We start from the raw sequence: 18833 nt of genomic DNA, 5'->3' as shown, positions 1-18833 counted from the left end.
AAACTGGGGATGCTTTGGAGGATACAAGAGATGAGTGTGCAATACGCGCTGAAGTGAATTTCCAATTCTCTGCTTTTTCTTTTTTATTTTTATTTTTTTGTCTCCCTGTTTCTTTCTTTATATTATGGGAGATCTGGATCCAACTAATAATAATATTTTATATATCAATCAGATCTTGCTGTTGTGAATGGCAATGTTTTGGATAATTTGGTGTATAAGGGGCACGGAAGGTGGGCGATGGCGGACTGAAAATTTGCGGATGATGAGCGTTATATACATTGCAGTCAAAGAGCGAGGGATCGAAACCGTAGTTGCCGCTGGTAATGCTGCTGCCCGCTGAGTTAACCTGAAAATTTTCGTTATTACTTCTAAAAAAAAAAAAGTAAAAAAAAAAACAAAAAAACAACTCAACATCTTGCAGCTTCCCACACAAAATGTTGGGGCCTGTGCCACCCCCCGAATATACTTTGCTGAATGTTGTGGTGGATGGCGCACAAACACTGCAGGAAATAGACAATTGGGGTCTCTGGACATTGCTTTTGACCAGGGCTCCCTAACAGCAGGCAGGCAGGTCACTCCTGCAGTAATGTGGTTCGGCAGGGAGAGCAGCGAGAAATTCCCATAACGATGCCCACTAATGTCCTGTTTGGAGAGGGGGAATCAGTTACATACGCACTTTGATGCATATACCTGCAAGATGCCAACTACCTCGGCAAACTTTCTATGTGATAGAAAGGCAAAATTTTGTTGTAAGAAAAAGAAAAATCCGAGGAAAAAAGAATGCTAACGATCGTTTAGATGTAAAGGTGATGCCAGCTCGAGACTTTGTGTATGAAGCACTACTCATCACCATAGATCAATCACTGTTTGTGGGTCGTCGATAGAAATGTACACTCAACAGGTAAATACAGAGTCGGCCCTGCTAGAAGATCCCTACAGCCGCCTCCTTATTAATCATTTTGGTCAAGTATATATACATTCACACTGCTTCCACTAGTTATGATTGCTATTCCCTTTCCCATAGAATATAATTAGCTAATTTGTTGCCAATTTTTTGATTGCAACAATTTATTATTGTAAAAGCTTTTGATATACCCCTTGCTAATAAGTGTGATGAATGTTCAAAAAGGAAAAGAACTTGGGTAAAAAATCAGGAATTGTGGAGACATTTCCATTCTTGATTCACAAAAGTTCCAAACATGTTGTTCGAGGCCCTCACACGGGACTCTACATTCCTTATTTTCAAATGAATTGCACAAAAGAAACCAGTGCGTTCCCAATAGGGATTGTTCAAGCTTATATATATATATATTTATATATACTAAAGTGGTTTCTTGTTATGTCAAATATTTTAAATGCCGCCGGAAAACAATTTTTGTTGCCTGCGTTTATTTTTATAAATATTTATTTATATATATTTTTTTTAGCGTCGCTTAACGGTGCCTACAAACAACACTGACAAGTTGAGATGGAGATGCCTTCTCATTTACAAAATCTATAGTCCAAACCATTTTTAATTGGGGAGAAAAAACCTGAAAAAGGCAAAAAAAAAAATCAAAAAAAAAGGAAGGAAAAAACAAGGTTTTACTGTTGTAAAAGAAATTAAGAAGCTTTTCATAGAAAATTTTTTTTTTCTTCTTCGCGTTTGTTTTTTTCTCGAATTTTTTTCACGGAGGGTGTGAAGGGGTGATAATGCAAACTTAACTTGTTAGCACCCTGAAATTACAAAACTTTTCATGCTTCTTTCTATATCCAACACACAATTTAAGTGAACAGAAGAGTCTGCAAAACACTTGATTTTCTTTTTTTTCAACCTTAAACAGTTGTATGGATCGTCGTTGGCTCTGCTTCGCTTTGTTTTTCTTTAAACAATTCAAATCTTAAGAAGACAGAATGTTCTGGAACCCATAGGTACTTTAGTATGAGCGTTATATCAGTCTTATTGGTGGCAGCATATCGTTATTTGCATTAGAATCGGAATTAAAATTACCTTTATTAATTACGGTACGCTATTATTAAAACTCATAATCAATTTAAAGGATATGTCATCCAGCTAAGTCGTATCTCCTTTTTTCTTATTTTGTTTTTTCCGCTTATGTGGTACATTTTGACGTGTTCTTGTCAAAAAAAAAAAATGCTGTTGCTGCAAGCTGGTAATTAAATCAATTAAAAATAACCATTTAATTAATAATTACTAAAGTAGAACATCGTACTATATCTGGTCATGTGAGATTGCTGGTTTGGGAAGATGGCACTGACTAGTCCGATATTCAAATAATAGTTGAGTAGCGGCTAGAATAAAAGACATTCTACGAAACTCATCGTATCACACCTATAGTTTTACAGAAGTGCCAGCAAAACATCAACTTAAAATAAGCTGTTATATGAAGTACACCATCTTGAAATGGACATAATGGGCATCATCCAGAAAATACTTTCTCCTTTAATCTTCGTCAGTATGCCCTAGGATTGAAGGGGTCACCAGCAATATCCGGTATAATTTCTTCTTTGGACCAGATAGTTAACTTAGCCCAAAGGTTTCTCACACTGGAGGAATAAGAAAATACAAACCGAATAGGCTAAATAATTGTAAAACATGAGGAAAGGAGATATATATCATATCCTACCCTGTATTTTTTAGCCTAATCGCAGGGGATTTTACACACTAGTAATTGTTATTCTACGTGATTGATTCTAAAGTTCTGAGTATACTATATAAGATTTAGGGTGCGGCCCATGTTGCAGTAAAAAGATATGATAAAGGTGCAAATCTGTTTTAAAGATATGATATTCTTATCTATCAATGCCAAAAGATCTGCAGATAATTTTTCTTTGAACACTCACTCACCAATTAAGAGAAACGGGAGAAAGAGAAATCAGGATTTCAACCGTTTTCTTTTAATGTGGGAGCGTTGTTATTATCAGAAGTACCATATTTATTGTTATTTCTATTATCTTTTTATCTTTTGCGGTGTTCACAATGTGTATTTTTTTTTCTTTCCAGGGATTGGTCAACGAATTGTGTTGACTAATCTGATAAGTCGGCGAAACTGTCAATTTTTTTTTTTGTATTTTTCGCCGTTCTCGTAAATGGTTAGGAGGCCCGCAATATGCTTGCCTTATCTTCTGTGATAAGGTAAGTTTCATGTAAGTCAGTTATGATCTTCAATGCCTCCCCCCTAGCATTATATAAACCTCTTCAAAGTAGTTCACATACCAAATATCGGTATTAAATCATATTGTGTGTAAACCAGTATTCTATTCCAAACTTGCCGGTAAAGAGAAAAAAGGTGCCCATATTCAAGAACACATAGGAAAAACTGTACAATCATTCACATAAACAAAAATGTCTGATGTCAAGTATGCCCTCAACCAGGGCGCAGGTTATGGTGTCGTCGTCGGTGTCGGTTTGGCTTTTTCCGTGGGTATGATTCTCACTACTTTAGGTATGTTTCATTATTGTTTGTTGATCATTACTTTTTTGCAATTATGCTGGTACTACTTGCTATGCATATGTATTGAATTGCTTAGAAAATAATTTTTGTTTATGGTGATGATACTGAATCAAACAAGTTGACTAACAAGTTATTTTCTTTTCTATAGCTTTGAAAAGATATCAAAAGCAAATTGTTACTGCTGAAGAATTCGTTTCTGCTGGTCGTTCTGTCCGTACCAGTTTGGTTGGTGCGGCTGTGGTGTCTTCCTGGTGTTGGGCTGGTAAGTGTTCTGCTCATCAATATCGCACTATACTTTGATAGTCACCCATGACTGAGTTAATAAAACGAATAAGATGGATTTGAATATGCTGTGGAGGCATTTAAATCTTTTTTTTTTTTTTTTAATTTTTTTTTTTTGTGGTGACTCAAACACCTTGAATCATTTTTGGGAATAATGAAAACTAACAAACTAATCTAGCCACATTATTGCAATCTACCACCCAAGTATACAAGAATGGTGTTAGTGGTGCGTTTTACTATGCTTCCGGTGCCTGTGTTCAAATCATTTTATTTGCTTTCTTAGCTATTAAGGCTAAGCAATTGGCTCCAGAAGCCCACACATACTTGGAAATCATCAAAACTCGTTACGGTAAGGCGGCTCATGGCGTCTATATGTTTTTTGCTCTCGCCACTAACATTTTGGTTACCGCCATGTTGCTTACCGGTGGCTCTGCCACCATCAGTGACTTGACTGGTATGAACACTGTGGCTGCTATTTTCTTACTTCCATTAGGTGTCACCGTCTACACATTGTTTGGGGGTATTAAAGCTACTTTCCTCACTGATTATGCCCACACTGTTATGATTGTCGGTAAGTATTTTTTTCTTTTCTTGATCCTTGATCTTTTGGTTTACAAATCACAAGATCACTAACACAGCTTCTTTAGTAATTATCATGACATTTGCATTCAATGTCTTTTCGGTCTCTGACAAATTGGGATCCCCTTCTGCTGTTTGGGAATTGGTAACAAAGAGAGCTTTAGAAACTCCCGTCTCTGGTAATGCTGAAGGTTCTTACCTTACCATGAAGTCAAGATCCGGCGGTATCTTCTTTGTTATTAATATTGTCGGTAACTTCGGAACAGTCTTTCTTGACAATGGGTACTGGTTGAAAGGTTTTGCTTCTTCACCAGCTGCCGCTCTTCCAGGTTACGTTTTAGGTGGGTTGGCTTGGTTTGCTTTGCCATGGTTCACTGCCACAACAATGGGTCTTGCTGCTCTTGCTTTAGAAGATACCCCATCATTCCCAACTTATCCAAACAGAATGACTGATGCCCAAGTTTCTTCAGGCCTTGTATTGCCAAATGCTGCTGTGGCCCTCATGGGTAAAGGTGGTGCTGGTGCCTCTTTAATTTTGGTAAGTATTGTTTCATTGGCTTTTTAGCAAGTGAGATTATAAGCAAATTTGTAAAAAAAAAAGAAAAAAAAAGAAGTATTACTAACTGATTAAAACTAGGTCTTCATGGCTGTTACATCTGCCTTTTCCGCCGAATTAATGGCCGTTTCAAGTATCTTTACCTATGATATTTACAGAGAATATGTTAACCCAAATGCCAGCGGAAAAAAATTGATTTTTATTTCCCACTTGTCAGTTATTCTTTTTTCCCTTGTTATGGCTGGTTTCTCAACAGGTATCTATTATGGTAATGTTTCCATGGGGTACCTTTACGAATTTATGGGTGTAGCAATTTCTGCAGCCGTCGGTCCTTGTGCTGCTACCATCATGTCCTCCAAACAAAACAAAGCTGCTGCCATTTGGTCTCCAATTTTGGGTACTATTTGCTCCATTTGTTCTTGGTTGGGATCCACCAAAGCTTTGGAAGGCTCAGTGACTTACCTTAACACCTTTGCTGATTACCCAATGTTGATTGGTAACGTTGTCGCCTTGCTCTCTCCTATTATCTTCATTCCAGTTTTGACTTACGCTTTTGGTCCACAAAACTTTGACTGGAACATTTTAAAGTCTATCAAACGTGCTGACGAAACCGAAGAAATCCTTGAGGCTACTGCTGGCGTTCATGCTAGTGATGATATTGAAAAGAAGGGAGAACAGACTGATATAGCTCCTGTAAGCAGTTATGCTGTTGAATTGGCTAAAGCCGAAGCCCAAAAGGAAGAGTTGTTGGCTGCTGAGAGCGAAAATTTGAGAATTGCTTCCAAAAAGGCCGGATATATTTGTTTGTTCTTGACCTGGGCGCTCTTAATCATGTGGCCAATGCCAATGTACGGAACTGGATACATTTTCTCCGAGAAGTTTTTCACCGGTTGGATCGTTGTTGGATTTATTTGGATTTTCTTCACTGGTTTTGTCGTTGTTGTTTACCCATTAGTTGAAGGCCGTGAAGATATCTGGTTCACTATGAAGGGTATCTACTGGGATTGTACTGGTCAATCGTACAAGTTGAAGGCTTATCAAGAGTCTCACCCAGAAGAATTACATGTTGTCAAGTCTCAAATTTCCGCCAAGATTCACGAACAACCGAGTAACGAGGCTCCAGAAAAATAGAACTAGAAATAGAATTTCTCTTTGTTGCAACCTCTAAGTCGTTTTTTTCTCTTGTTTTTTTTTTTTTTTTTAGTTTTACACTATTATTACATTTTTCACATTTTTAATTATGTTCTCTTTTCTCTTTTTTTTTTCCTCTAAATATTCTCTGCTTCTTCCATTACAACCCTCATGCTTATAATGAAATAGTATTTACTTATACTAGTCTTCTAATCTAGGGCTCTCTCTCTCAGCTTATTTTTCAAGTTTAGTGTTATCTTTCTTTTATTTAGTTTCTAATTATTCCGAAGTGGGATTGTAAGAATATTTCCAGTACCAGAATTCATAAGGGATCATTAGCTGCTAAAAAAAAAAAAAATTTCCAATGGTTTATTATCACCCTATTGTCTATCTAGAGATTTGAGGGTCTCATTCACCCTATAAATAAATCAGAGCACAATTTCACGAAATTATTGACTGAAGCATGTTGAGTTAAAAAAACAAAAAAAACAAAAAAAAAAACAGTGCGTTTAGTACTCCCACGTGCGAATGTCAAAATCACCCATATGCCTTGAGCAAGGTTAATATTGAAGCATTGTTGGTATCCTAAGAGAGTACACAAAAGAAAGACAAATACAGTAAAAACCTATTAGCTTACATGATCTATCAACAGGTAATAATATTTCACCATGATTGATGAAAATACACCCCTAATAAAACCCAAAACTTCCAAAGCTAATTCTTCACATCGGCTTCGACTTCCGGCCTCCAATGTGTCAGCTGGTAGTCCCAAAAGGAAATCTTCAAGTGGGCTTCTTGATCCCGCGAGCGCTAGCGCTATAGGCCGGCCTAAACTATTCCATTCATCTTCATCGACTTCTATTGCAAGTGCCAATTCGTACGTTTATGACTCGTTCAAGATCACTAAAAACAAATACAACAAATCGAGCGAAGGGAATGAGCGATGGACATATCTTTGTTACTATTTCCCAATATTGAGCTGGCTTCCCAATTATGATGCAAGTGAAAATATACTAGGTGATATTGTTGCCGGATTTTCTCTTGCCGCTTTTCAAATCCCGTTAGTGGTGTCCTTTGCATGTCTTATTGGCATTGATGTCCGATGCGGATTGTTTGCCATAATAATTAGTCCTGTGGCTTATTCTGTCTTCGGGTCTTGTTTATACTTAATGACTGGTCCAGGTGCGGCGATGTCGATGATTGTTGGAAGTTTGATAGAGTCTATTACTCACAATAATCAAACATTTTCTGCCTATGATGTTTTGGCATGTACCACGTTTATCATTGGAGCAATACTCTTCATTGCAGGGTTATTCAGGTTGGGATTCTTGGGGAATGTTGTATCCCAAGGTTTATTAAGTGGGTTCATTTCTGCTTTTGGAATTTTGATGATTGTGGCAGAATTGCTAACTGAGTTGAGATTAGGTAGCGCTTTTGCAGAGTTACACGAAGTTGATCCAAGCACTATAGATAAATTGACATTTATCTTTGACAATTTAGATTTGGTACATCCTTTGACCGCTAAGATTTCTGCAGTTGCAGTCTTGGTGCTATCAATTACTAGATACTCTAAAAAATGGTTGATAAATCGGGATGCTAAAAGGTTTGGATGGCTTAATTTCTTTCCAGAGATTTTGGTGGTTGTGATTGTGTCAATAATTTTATCTAATCATTATAAATGGGATAAGGAAGGCGTAGTGATCATCGGAAAATATTTTGGCAATAGTCAAAGAGATGTTGATGCTAGTCCGTTGCAGAAGTTTAAACTTCCTGTGAGCTTTTCCAACTTTAAGCTTGTGAAGAAGTGTCTAAGTACTGCTTTTATTTGTTCAATTTTGTGCTTCATTGAGACTAGTACAGCAACTAAACTGTTAGAGAATCAAAGAAACACCGACTTTTCAATGAACAGAGATATGGTAGGCATTGGGATCGGGAATATTATTGGGTCATTTTTTACCATTTTGCCAACATTTGGAAGTTATGGTAGATCCAAAATTAATGCCTTGACTGCCAAGTCGCAACTTTCGGGAGTGGTATTATCTTTAATCAGCTTGATATTCTATGTTTATTTTCTTGAAGTTTTTTATTATTTGCCAGAATGTGTCCTTGCAGCAATAATTACTAGTGTATCTCTTAGCTTGGTAGAAGAATGTCCTGAGAATTTGAGATTTTATTTGAAAATTAAGGGTTATGATGAAATTATTATGTTCTCAATAATTGTTTTATCAACCTTGTTTTGGTCACCAGATGTTGGATTATCTTTGGGAATAGGACTCTCTATTATTAAGGTTATAAAATTTTCCACTCGCACTAGAATTGAAATTCTTGGACGGGTTCCAAACACTAATATTTTCCGGAATGCAGATGAATTGATTGAGGAAAGCTTTGATCATTTGCAAAAGAACCAGGATCACAATCAAATGGTAAACCAGGATGACATTGAAAATAACAGTCAAGAGTTGGTTAGTCAATTGGAAGAGATCGAAAACTGCCTCATTATCAAAATCACGGAGCCTTTGATCTTTGCTAATCTGAGCGAATTGAAGCTTCGCCTTAAGAGAATTGAAAAGTATGGCTCACTTAATGTCCATCCATCACAAAAGCCTTTGATTAATAAAAGACGTAAAATTAAGTATATCATTATTGATTGCAAGAGTATGACTGGTTTGGACTCGCTGGCTACTCTTACTCTATACGAAATTGTTGGTAATTATACAAAAAATAACTATATTGTATTATTCACTCGAGTTCCATTCGTTTTGCAATTACGAAAAAAATTAACTGAAAGCGGGATTTCCAAATTAGTTAAACAAGCGCTTGATAAACATTTTGGCAATAATTTTGTGATTTTTGACAATAGCGCAGATGGTGATAATATCGAAAATAATAGCGGGATTTTGGAGATTGATTCACTGGACTGTGGTGCAAATAATTTCCCTTCAACTTTGGGAAGAAGAGATAGTTCATTATCTATTACGAGTACATCCCTTGGCTTGGGTGAAGGATTCTATGCTAGTATTGATGATGCATTAAAGGTGGTTAGTGACTGCGAAATTAGAAGAAGCCGAAGAGCTAGCAAAAGATCATGATGTGGATCTCGCATCCATAATATACATAGTCATTTTATTAGAAGTTGCATTTATATTTGCCTAGTTTTATTTTATTATTCTCTGTTTTTCTTTTTTTTTTAATTCTTCGGAGGGTGCTGTTAAGCTATGTGGTTTTACTCATTCAAGATTTTGGCATCTGTTAATTGATGCCTGGAAGACCAGAATTCTTCACTTGCAATGATTTTTTTTGTAGATATTGTTTACGAGAGCTAAATAAAAGGGAGATGTGGAGGCGCTTTTAAGGTTATTGATCAAAATATTTTGATCAATAAATCAAGAAGTCCTCAATTGGACTGTAGACTACAGAAGTTTTTCAAGGTCGTGTCTCATAACATTTGATTCTAATTTACTTAGTATCAGTAATTTACATAAATATAATACTATAAACCATTATTCAATATTAGTGTTCATATGATTTTAAAATTTCCTGAGCCTTTTCACTTGGGAACAATTTCTCAATGTGAGTCTTTTTTTCGTCAGATGGTCCAGTAGACATGATCGAAGTCATCAACGACGATAACCTAAGGTTGAATTTAGCACTTAGCTGTTTTCCAGAAACAACTTTGTCAATGACATGCCATCCGTTCTTTTCTTTGAACAATGTGTAACCTTTTTCATTATGCCTTATGAAGTTTGAAAGGGCGTAGAGACACTTCATCTTGAGTGGTTCTCCCGCCTGCTGGTCATTCAAAATATTCAAAAGATAATCCATAGAGTGTTGGTACTTGAGCAAATCTTCTTGGGTCTTTTGATTATTCTGGGTGGCAGTGCCAATCACTGAGGCAGCGTATCTTTGCAAAAGCTCTTCTTCTGCTTTAAGTTGTTCCACTAACGGTTCCCAAAGCTTCAAGTTTTCAATATTGTTAGCATTGTCCAAGTTTTCCGACAACATTTCGAAATTATCAAAAGCAATTTCTTTAGCCTCGAGTTCGGCTTCTGGGTTGGTGATCACTCTCATTGCCTCGACCATCAATGTTGGTTCATCAGGGCCCGCCATTCCAAGAAGTTCGGCAATGGCTTTATTGTCTGGGCCACCAATCTTATTCAAAGTGTCCTTATCACCATTAGCACCGGCAATGGACCACTGAAGCAATTTTTCCATATTATTTATATATATTCTGTTGAGCTTTATTTTTTTTAAAAAAACGTAAATGATATCTCAGATACTTTGTGATGGGCAGATAAAGCAAGTCTAGAAAGGCTCAATATATATATAAAAATTTTCCTGCAAAAAAAAAAAAAAAATAAAAAAAACAAAAAAACTTCTAGCACGTTCTGGAAAAATCCATTGAAATAACACTACAGATACACAAAAAAAAAATAAGATAAAATTGACTCCCCGATTGAAAAGATAACGAAACAAGATAAAATTTTAAAATAAAATATAATTATAATATTATTTTCTTGTAAAGATACTATATTTGAAACAACTGAAAAAAAATATATATATATATATGTTACACTGGTCTAATAATACACAAATAGTTCAAGAGCACATGTCTTATAATCCCCAATCAATTACCACGGTTTCTGATTTGTTATAAGCTACACAGAGTAGTTTAGAGTCACAATTCCATGATATGCTGGTCACAAAGTTACTATCATTTTCGTTCGATGCCTCTGGTTGGTACTGGGCAAGGGTTTTCAAATGCCCCACTGAATTCATCAGTTCTCTTCTTTGAATAATCTTTGTTAAATTCTCCAGGGTCACATCAAATATTGAAACAACCCCTTCCTCAGTGGCAACGGCAAACCACTTTTTGTTTGGCGATAGCGATGCCTCGTAAATTGGAATTCCATCCATGAAGTTCGAGAGTAACAAAGCACCACTGTACACATTCCATAATTTTACTGACCCATCCAAAGAACTACTTAACAATAGCGGCGTATTATTATCACTAGCCAATTCTAACCAATCAATACTCACAATTCCTTGGTCATGACCTAAAAGAGTTTGAACACTCGACGATGAGTTGCTCTTCCATATCCTGATGCTGGCATCATCCGAGCCACTGGCTAGCAAATGAAGTTTGCTGTTATAAGACAAACATCCAATTGACATGGTATGGCCAAAGAGATATCCTATTGGGGTCTTGTCATTCAATTGGAATAAGACAATCGTTCCATCAATACCGGGAATCGCGAATTTGGTATTATTAATCCAAGTGCAATCACTGCCTAATATCCCACTTTCTTGGTTTGTGTTATGAGGATTCGATGTTAGTGATTTCAACAATTCTTGATCAATATGCTGAATCGCGCTGCCGGTAGCGGTGTTCCATACAATAACGTTGTTTTGCAGGTCTAGTGTCAATATATATGTGCTATCCTGATTCCATTTGATCGACAATATTGGCAGATGGTGTAAAGTTAATACATTTCTTAGTTTTCCCTCGGCGGTCCATAATCTCAATTCCCCATTCTCAGACGCAGTTAATAGATAATGGCCTTTTGGTGCCCACGAAACTGCCGTTATTTCCTCTTTATGTGACTTGGAATTTATGGAAAAATCAGCGGCTAGACTTAGAGGATGAATTAACGTCACAGTGTTCGAAGGCTCGTCACCTCCCAACACTTTAATCTCCGCGGTCGAGTCGTGTTCTCCGAGTGACAAGACTTTTGACAGCTGTGGGTTCCAACTGGTTGCAACACTTGCTTTAAACGTGTAAGACTTCTCGAGGACTTTAACGAACTCTTCTTCCTTTTCTTGCTCTGGAATTTCCTTTTCATTTAGTATCGATGATGCCTTCTTCTCTTTGACATCTGCATCCTTCATTTCGGAATCCTTTTCAGTTTCTTTTCCTTCATCTTCGGTCATCTCATGACCCTCCTCATCCCCCGCTAACGCAAATCTCCCCTTGAATTCGATTTTTTCATTCTTATCATTCTCTATAGCTCCGAATAACGAGAAAGATTTCTGTAGTTCTTCCTTTGATTTTAATTGCCCTTTCTCATTCACTAAGTTTTCGTCTTCCGTAAATAGTATACCCTTTTGAACCAAATCAACAAGACAGCCGATATTTACTCTACTTCCAAACCTTTCATCTAGTTTATGAACTTTAGTTTCATCTTGCAAAGCAAACGCCGTTACTTCATGGCCAGCTTCCTGTAAATATCTCCAAATGAGATAATTCAACTCCTCACTGGTCACGGACATTGAGCGCTTTGTTTTTTATATACCAATTTCGAATTGATGGAAATGGAAACACGAAAGTCTATTAATTCAAAAGTAACTTCTTCAATCGTCCAGGAAGAAGGAAAAGCATCAGCTAATTGTCCCAGTGACAGGAAGAAAGGCAAGTAAATTTGGTACTTTTTTCAATTTTCTATATTATTTTTGGAACATCCGCACACCATGCAGCCGAACCTCGTGAAAGTCAGTAAACGGATATGATTTTGATCTGGCTACATACATACAGAAGAAGAACAGCTGGAAACTGTGGAACTTTCCTTTTATCATTAATTGCTATCAAATAAGTTCTTCAAAATCAACTGCAATTGAAAATGAGTGCTGGGAATGCTTCTCTTAGAAAAAGTAGAGCTCCAGTTGGTGACTGGAGAAAATTCAATGGTAAAGGACCAGCTAATCCATATGCCAACCTTGAAGCGCCTGGGCAAAATAACAATAATTTGGGGATTCCAAAAATACCTAGCCATGATAAACAAAAGATCAAGAGACGTTTGTCAATGAAAGTAGAAGGAGCAATCACTCCTGATTTTGCTGGCATGCCATCTTTACCGTCTTCTGCCATGGCAATGATTGCAGAACATGGGGATGGTGAAGCCTCAATGGCCAGTGGATCCAATATTGATCTCAGTGGTAATCATGGGGACTCTGCTCAAAAATATGAGACCAGAACTGGACAGCCTAAAGGAAGAAACAAGGCTGGTAGTTTTTCTGCGCCATTGGCCGATCCAGATTTCGATGCTCATAGATTTGTAATTACTAAATTACAACAGGCTAAAGCCGCCGATGTTGACAGTTTTACCACAAGGTTGATTACACTAGAAGAAAAGATAGATGAAGATATCAAAAACAATGTTAATAAGAGTTACGAGAAGATTTTGATTGTTTCTAATGATTTGAATAGCACTGATTCCGAATTAAAGACTTTGAAAAGTACCATCAACACTTTGCAAGAAATCACTCTTCAAATGAAGGAAACTGCAGAATCGCGACTTCAAACCGCAAGTAATGAAAAAAATGCCTCGAGAAATGATCTTTCATCGTTAGCAGTTCCGGCTGGTCCAGGCCAAAGAGGAGGAGGAAGAAGAGATAGAAGTAGCATCATGATATTGGAGAAGAGGTGGGTAGATGAGTTGAATAATCTTTTCAAACATGTCGAAGGTGCCCAAAAGTTTTTGACGGCAAATCCCTCAAGACATGTGTTAGCAGAAAGTGGCCGATGGTTTGAATTGAATGCAGCGACTTGGAAACCTTTACATTCATGCCACTTATTCGTGTTGAATGATCATGTAATGATTGCTACTAGTAAAACAAGAAGAAATAACCAGGGGCAAGCGAGATCAAAATTGGTGGCGGAACAGTGTTGGCAAATTAGAGAAGTAAAAATGATCGAGATTCCCGAAGTTAAAAGTCAAAATAAAAGCGATTCTCATAGCACATTGAATTTTAAATATCATGGGTCCAGTTACATTTATCAAACCAACAGAAAGGATCAATATATAAAGATCGTATCGGCGTTTAAGAAAGCTCAATCGCAATTGAGAGATATTACCGAACAAGAATCACAAAAGCAAAGAAGATTGAGAGACTCTATTTCGATATTGTCAGCGAGTGAGAAGTCTGGAAAGAGGGATTCTGGTTTGCTTCAAGCTTTGAGTGCAAGAATGCATACCAGAACTTTGAATATTGACAATTCTGCAATTATGAGGAACTTAAGAGATATTGATGATATGATTGATGAAATAGATATTAATATTGCTCATCACAAGTTTGGCGAGGCAGTTGAATTAGTAAAGCTTTGTGATGACAATATAGTCCAGCGAAAGAAAGAAATTAAAATTGCTGATTCAAGTGATTCGTCAGAAGAAGCAATGATTTTGCTTGATGTTTTGAAAATGAAACTAGATCAGAGAAAGAGTCAATTGGAGACTGCTTTGGTATTCGAGATTAACGATGAATTGAACAGTACTGAGGATGTCAGTGAATTCATTTTCTTTTTGAGAACTCTTGACATGACGTCTGTAGCAAAAGAAAACTTGCTTTTGGCCAGAAGTCAATTAATTCTCAAGCTTGTCGAAGAGGTAGATTTCGAAGGAGATTTGCCAGACTATATCACACAAGTTTCTATAATTAGATTTCAAATTATCAAGGCAACCACTGTGTTATTTAAAGAAGCGTTTCCGGAGCCAGAATATTCCAGTGATATCGTTAAATGGTGTACCGAGGAGGTCAAGAAGCAAGCTGATTTGTTAAAAAAGCAACTTTTTGATGTTAAGTATGGCTCTCCAATCCACAAAACTTGTATTGATATCACTAAGAAACAGGTTGCAGATTTGAGACTCTCGGGATTAGATGTCGATTTTCTTCTTGATTCTGTGTATTCTGAATACTGATTGACATATATAGATATTTTTTTGTTACGATATAATATACCATATGCACGGGTCTTTTAGCATACAGATAAAATTCTCAAAAACTATAGAAAAATTATAGTAGCTTCTGTATAACTTCTACTCTACAGAGCATCAAATCAAAATATATTCGGAACATGGACGCTATAGCTGATACAACGATAGCCCAGGCCCCTGGTGCTGCCTCCCATGCTACTGAAGATACCCCTTCGTTGTTGGCGGTGGTAATAGAGACGAATCCACTTTTTTGGGTACCATTGCAACAACAGACGGAGTTGAAATCAGTAATAGAGTCATTGATTGTCGCCATGAATGCGCATCTAGCCATAAATAATTCTAATGAAGTTATTGTCATTGCTGCGCATTCAGGAAAGGCTCAGTTTCTCTTTCCAGACCCAAACGTACTAAAGAATGATACCAATCCTCCCAAGATGGATTCTCACTCACCGAACAGCGTCTCGAATAAATCGACCTCCCCTACCCCCGATGTGATTGATGATAAGAGACAGTATTTGAAGAATAAGAACATTTATCGACAGTTTAAACTCATGGACGAATCAGTGTTTGAGAAACTTGAACAATTGTTCAATGATACGGTGGCCGATAACTCCAAATTTAAATCCACGGTCCCTGGTGCGATATCTATGGCGTTAACTTTCATCAATAGAATGCGACAGGTACGTGAAGGTATCACGATGAATTCAAGAATATTAGTAGCGAGTGTGGGTGGTGATCAGACGATGTCATACATCCCGACGATGAACAGTATTTTTGCAGCCCAAGGTATGAGAATACCTATCGATGTATGCAAACTAGGCAATGATTCAACTTTTCTACAACAAGCAGCCGATGTAACGGGCGGGATCTATTTACTAATAACTAATCCAAATGGTTTAATACAATATCTCACTACAGTTTTTTTCATTGATCCGTCGATCAGAAACTATGTGGCGTTACCTGTCAATAATAACATCGACTTTAGGGCATCATGCTTTATAACCGGTAACATCGTGGATATAGGTTATGTTTGCTCTGTGTGCTTGTGTGTGTTGAGCATGATTCCAAGTGACAAGAAATGTCCAACTTGTGAAAGTACTTTCGATCCACAAGCTTTGGAAAAACTTGCGCGCAAGCCGTTCGTTAAAAGGAAGGTTGTAGCCAACGGGAATAGCGAAACACCAAATGCCACACCGACCCCTGCTGGTACTCCTCAGCCAAAATAGATACAATCCTGTTTCCCATTTTGTGTACTTATACTATAATAGACGTGTCTTTTTTGTGTCTGTTTTCAAGTGAAGAAGACAGAAGCAGAAAACAAAGCCATTGACTACAATGTAAAACTTAAATTATATCAAAACAAAACGGGGAAAAGAAATACAATTCATTAAAAGCTAAAACAAATAACCTTTTAAATACCAGTAGCAGTCTCTACCGCAGTGGCAACAACAGAAGTAACGGCGTCAGCAACGGTTTCTGCAGCCTTTTTCTTAATCTGAGGAGTTGGCACAAGAATCTAAAAACTGTTAGTATCAAAAAAATTCGAAGTCAATGCTATAATTATGAAAAAAATCAATACATACATCAATGTAAGCAGTAACAAGACCAATAGTAGCAAGAATAAGACTCATAAGTGGAGAATTCGCATCTTCAGAAAGTTTAACATTACGGAAGTTCATGTAATGTTGGACACAAATGCAGAAAGAAGCCCAACTCATCATTTTATTTCTCATAAACATAGAGGCCATTGGCATAGTTTGGGCCATCATACCAGTAGCTGGGTTTCTGGCCTCAGGAGGGACGTGGGTGTATCTAGAATTAGAATTGTTAGTATAATTTAATAATCACGCCAAAATCTTTCGCCTGACAGACAGTGTTATTCTTTTCTAACAGAAAGATGAAAAAAGAATCACATACTTCACCACAAGATCTTCACGAATAACAGAGGCACCCATTTTGACACGATATCCCTTAATTTTTGAGTATTACAATTGAGCGGATAAAGGGTGGAGTCAGCCGCTTATTCGTGGATTTCGATCAATTTTCAACATCGATTTCATTATCAACACGTGATCATATTTTTCGATAATTTTATTTTTATTTTGTTCTCATCGGGACATGGCGATGGGGAAGAGCAGTTAATTTTTGTATATATATATATATATATTTCATTGAGTGACTGGTTTCTTTAAAGACACAAAGAAAATACCATCAGGCATGGACTCTCAGAAACAAGCTTTACCATTTGAATTGAAGGTCCCAATATTTGATGAAAATGGGTTTTATTCGGATGTCTCATCGTATCTATCTGCAGTGAAGCAGGAACTGGAGAAAGGTGATCAAATCTTCTTCACGCGAAAGGTAAAAAGAAAGTTTAGTGAATTAGAAGAAGAAAAAAAACCCTCAACAGAGACATTGGAGCTTGGTGATGATGATAATGTTGACACTATTTCTAAAGTGGACACACCTACTAGTGATGAAAAAGAGGACGTAAATGACCAAGAAACACTGCAATCTAAATATGAATCTGATCAGTGGAGAACATCGTTTATAGAGGACTTCAAAAAGCAGAAAGCAGAATATGAAAATGATGATGGAAAAGAGGAAGAAGAAGAAGAAGAAGAAGGAATCGATGAATGTGGCGAAGATAAAACTAAAGATATTGATGTTGAAAAGCTTCCAGAAAATTTCACTGGCTGGAGAGCATTTATGATCAACAATAAGCCTTCAAAGTATTTGCTAGTTTTGCTACCCCAAGCCACTATTCTCAAATTAATAATATATATGAAAAAGCTAGTTGATAAATCTATGAAAGGCCACATGAAATTATGGACTCCTGCCTTATTTTTACGATTATCAGATGTGCTTGAATACAATGACGTCTACGAGTTAAGAGAGGTATCGAAGAAGATGATTTTTTTCAAGAAGAATAAGAAACTACAAGATAAAGAAAGTAAGTTAACATGCGATATAATAATCGCCATAGTTTATGATATCTATGGTCAGAAAGATCTATACTTATGATGAATGTTATCTAATGAATTTTAGTTTTCCGGTTTACTTGCATTGTAGCGTTAAAGTAATGTGGCAAACGTAATATTGATATGATATACAAAATAAAGGGGACGAATTTTTAAAAAAAATTAGCTATGATGATGTCTTTGGTGCATGACCAAGATTCTGAAGTGGGAGATTATGAGAGAAAGAGAGAGATATTTGGTCGTTATAATCATTAGAGACCAAATATTATTGATACTGTGAATCTGTGATCACAAATGCTAAAATATACAATGTTTCGTTCCAACTTGAAGGAAACATTGATTCTTTTTTTTTTTTCCTGTTTTGACTGGCTTATTGATATTAGTTGTATCTTATGGTTCCAATTTCATCAGACATATAACTATTAGGCAGTCTTATCCACTCTGGCGTGTAAGAACTTGGCTTCTTCTTCATTACCGGCACCCAATGCTTTAGCCAAACCACCATGTGGGTAGTTTCTTGGGACGGCTGGTTTCTCAGGATAGAAGAAAAAATAGAGGACGGTACCGATGGTGATCAAGGATCCAAAGAAAATACCATTGTATTTCAAAGCAGTCAAGTCACTGACTGGTTGATAATAATCTGGAGACCACATGTTTTTCATATCATCTTCTGGATCCAATGGTTCGTCAAAGTTTCTTCTATTTTGTTGATCGTCATACTTCTTGTATGGGTCTCTGTTGAAATATAAATCAGTTTGGATAGGTGGATAACCGCCCAACAAAGGGTCGGCATCTTTCCCTTGTTTCACGTATTCAGAACATGCTGGGGCAACGGTTCTGAAGTATCTCACAGCATTGAGAGATCCGCTTCTCAAAGCAACGGACTTAAGACCTAATGTACCAATCATTATTGACTTTACTTGATGGCTGTTGAATGGCTCTAAGGGTAGTTGATAGGGAGCTCTGTTTCTATTTGTATTTTCATTCAGATTAATTTCATTGGCCAGCCAATGTTCACAACCATCCAAGAAAAAAAAAAAAAAAAAAATTCCGCCAAAATGGCGGTGGTGCTCATAGTGATTAAACGTGACCATAATAGGTACGGGTTTTTCTTTGATTCAACCATCACCAACAGCCATGAGAT

General features: G+C 36.9%; 9 protein-coding genes across 9 annotated transcripts; 5 read left to right on the top strand and 4 right to left on the bottom strand. All coding sequences in view use genetic code 12, as the record gives it.

Annotated features, from left to right (window-relative positions):
- Window positions 1-3346: 3346 nt before the first annotated feature.
- DUR3 (Dur3p) lies at window positions 3347-6003 on the top strand (the record flags this gene model as incomplete). Its single annotated transcript, XM_064999786.1, has 5 exons — window positions 3347-3446; window positions 3604-3717; window positions 3916-4308; window positions 4385-4854; window positions 4954-6003. 5 exons carry the CDS (start codon window positions 3347-3349, stop codon window positions 6001-6003), a joined length of 2127 nt encoding a protein of 708 aa, XP_064855858.1.
- Window positions 6004-6671: 668 nt separating this feature from the next.
- Window positions 6672-9092, top strand: DASC09_062010 (uncharacterized protein; the record flags this gene model as incomplete). The annotated part of the gene is made up of 1 exon (XM_064999785.1): window positions 6672-9092. The coding sequence occupies one exon, from the start codon at window positions 6672-6674 to the stop codon at window positions 9090-9092; it is 2421 nt and encodes an 806-aa protein (XP_064855857.1).
- Window positions 9093-9513: 421 nt separating this feature from the next.
- FES1 (Hsp70 nucleotide exchange factor FES1) lies at window positions 9514-10215 on the bottom strand (the record flags this gene model as incomplete). The annotated part of the gene is made up of 1 exon (XM_064999784.1): window positions 9514-10215. The coding sequence occupies one exon, from the start codon at window positions 10213-10215 to the stop codon at window positions 9514-9516; it is 702 nt and encodes a 233-aa protein (XP_064855856.1).
- A 399-nt stretch (window positions 10216-10614) lies between these two features.
- SIF2 (Sif2p) lies at window positions 10615-12270 on the bottom strand (the record flags this gene model as incomplete). The annotated part of the gene is made up of 1 exon (XM_064999783.1): window positions 10615-12270. The coding sequence occupies one exon, from the start codon at window positions 12268-12270 to the stop codon at window positions 10615-10617; it is 1656 nt and encodes a 551-aa protein (XP_064855855.1).
- A 347-nt stretch (window positions 12271-12617) lies between these two features.
- On the top strand, window positions 12618-14693 carry EXO84 (exocyst subunit EXO84; the record flags this gene model as incomplete). The annotated part of the gene is made up of 1 exon (XM_064999782.1): window positions 12618-14693. One exon carries the CDS (start codon window positions 12618-12620, stop codon window positions 14691-14693), a length of 2076 nt encoding a protein of 691 aa, XP_064855854.1.
- Window positions 14694-14848: 155 nt separating this feature from the next.
- On the top strand, window positions 14849-15934 carry TFB4 (TFIIH/NER complex subunit TFB4; the record flags this gene model as incomplete). Its single annotated transcript, XM_064999781.1, has 1 exon — window positions 14849-15934. One exon carries the CDS (start codon window positions 14849-14851, stop codon window positions 15932-15934), a length of 1086 nt encoding a protein of 361 aa, XP_064855853.1.
- A 185-nt stretch (window positions 15935-16119) lies between these two features.
- DASC09_061960 (uncharacterized protein) lies at window positions 16120-16663 on the bottom strand (the record flags this gene model as incomplete). Its single annotated transcript, XM_064999780.1, has 3 exons — window positions 16120-16224; window positions 16292-16520; window positions 16626-16663. The coding sequence occupies 3 exons, from the start codon at window positions 16661-16663 to the stop codon at window positions 16120-16122; spliced, it is 372 nt and encodes a 123-aa protein (XP_064855852.1).
- Window positions 16664-16925: 262 nt separating this feature from the next.
- Window positions 16926-17732, top strand: DASC09_061950 (SIP1 domain-containing protein; the record flags this gene model as incomplete). Its single annotated transcript, XM_064999779.1, has 1 exon — window positions 16926-17732. The coding sequence occupies one exon, from the start codon at window positions 16926-16928 to the stop codon at window positions 17730-17732; it is 807 nt and encodes a 268-aa protein (XP_064855851.1).
- Window positions 17733-18111: 379 nt separating this feature from the next.
- Window positions 18112-18597, bottom strand: DASC09_061940 (uncharacterized protein; the record flags this gene model as incomplete). Its single annotated transcript, XM_064999778.1, has 1 exon — window positions 18112-18597. One exon carries the CDS (start codon window positions 18595-18597, stop codon window positions 18112-18114), a length of 486 nt encoding a protein of 161 aa, XP_064855850.1.
- Between the last annotated feature and the right edge of the window lie 236 nt (window positions 18598-18833).

Source organism: Saccharomycopsis crataegensis, assembly GCF_037102585.1.
Source record: "Saccharomycopsis crataegensis DNA, jcf7180000000098, whole genome shotgun sequence".
NCBI lineage: Eukaryota > Fungi > Ascomycota > Saccharomycetes > Ascoideales > Saccharomycopsidaceae > Saccharomycopsis > Saccharomycopsis crataegensis.
Note: the sequence above shows the minus strand (reverse complement) of the source record. Positions and strands in the feature narration are given on the sequence as shown.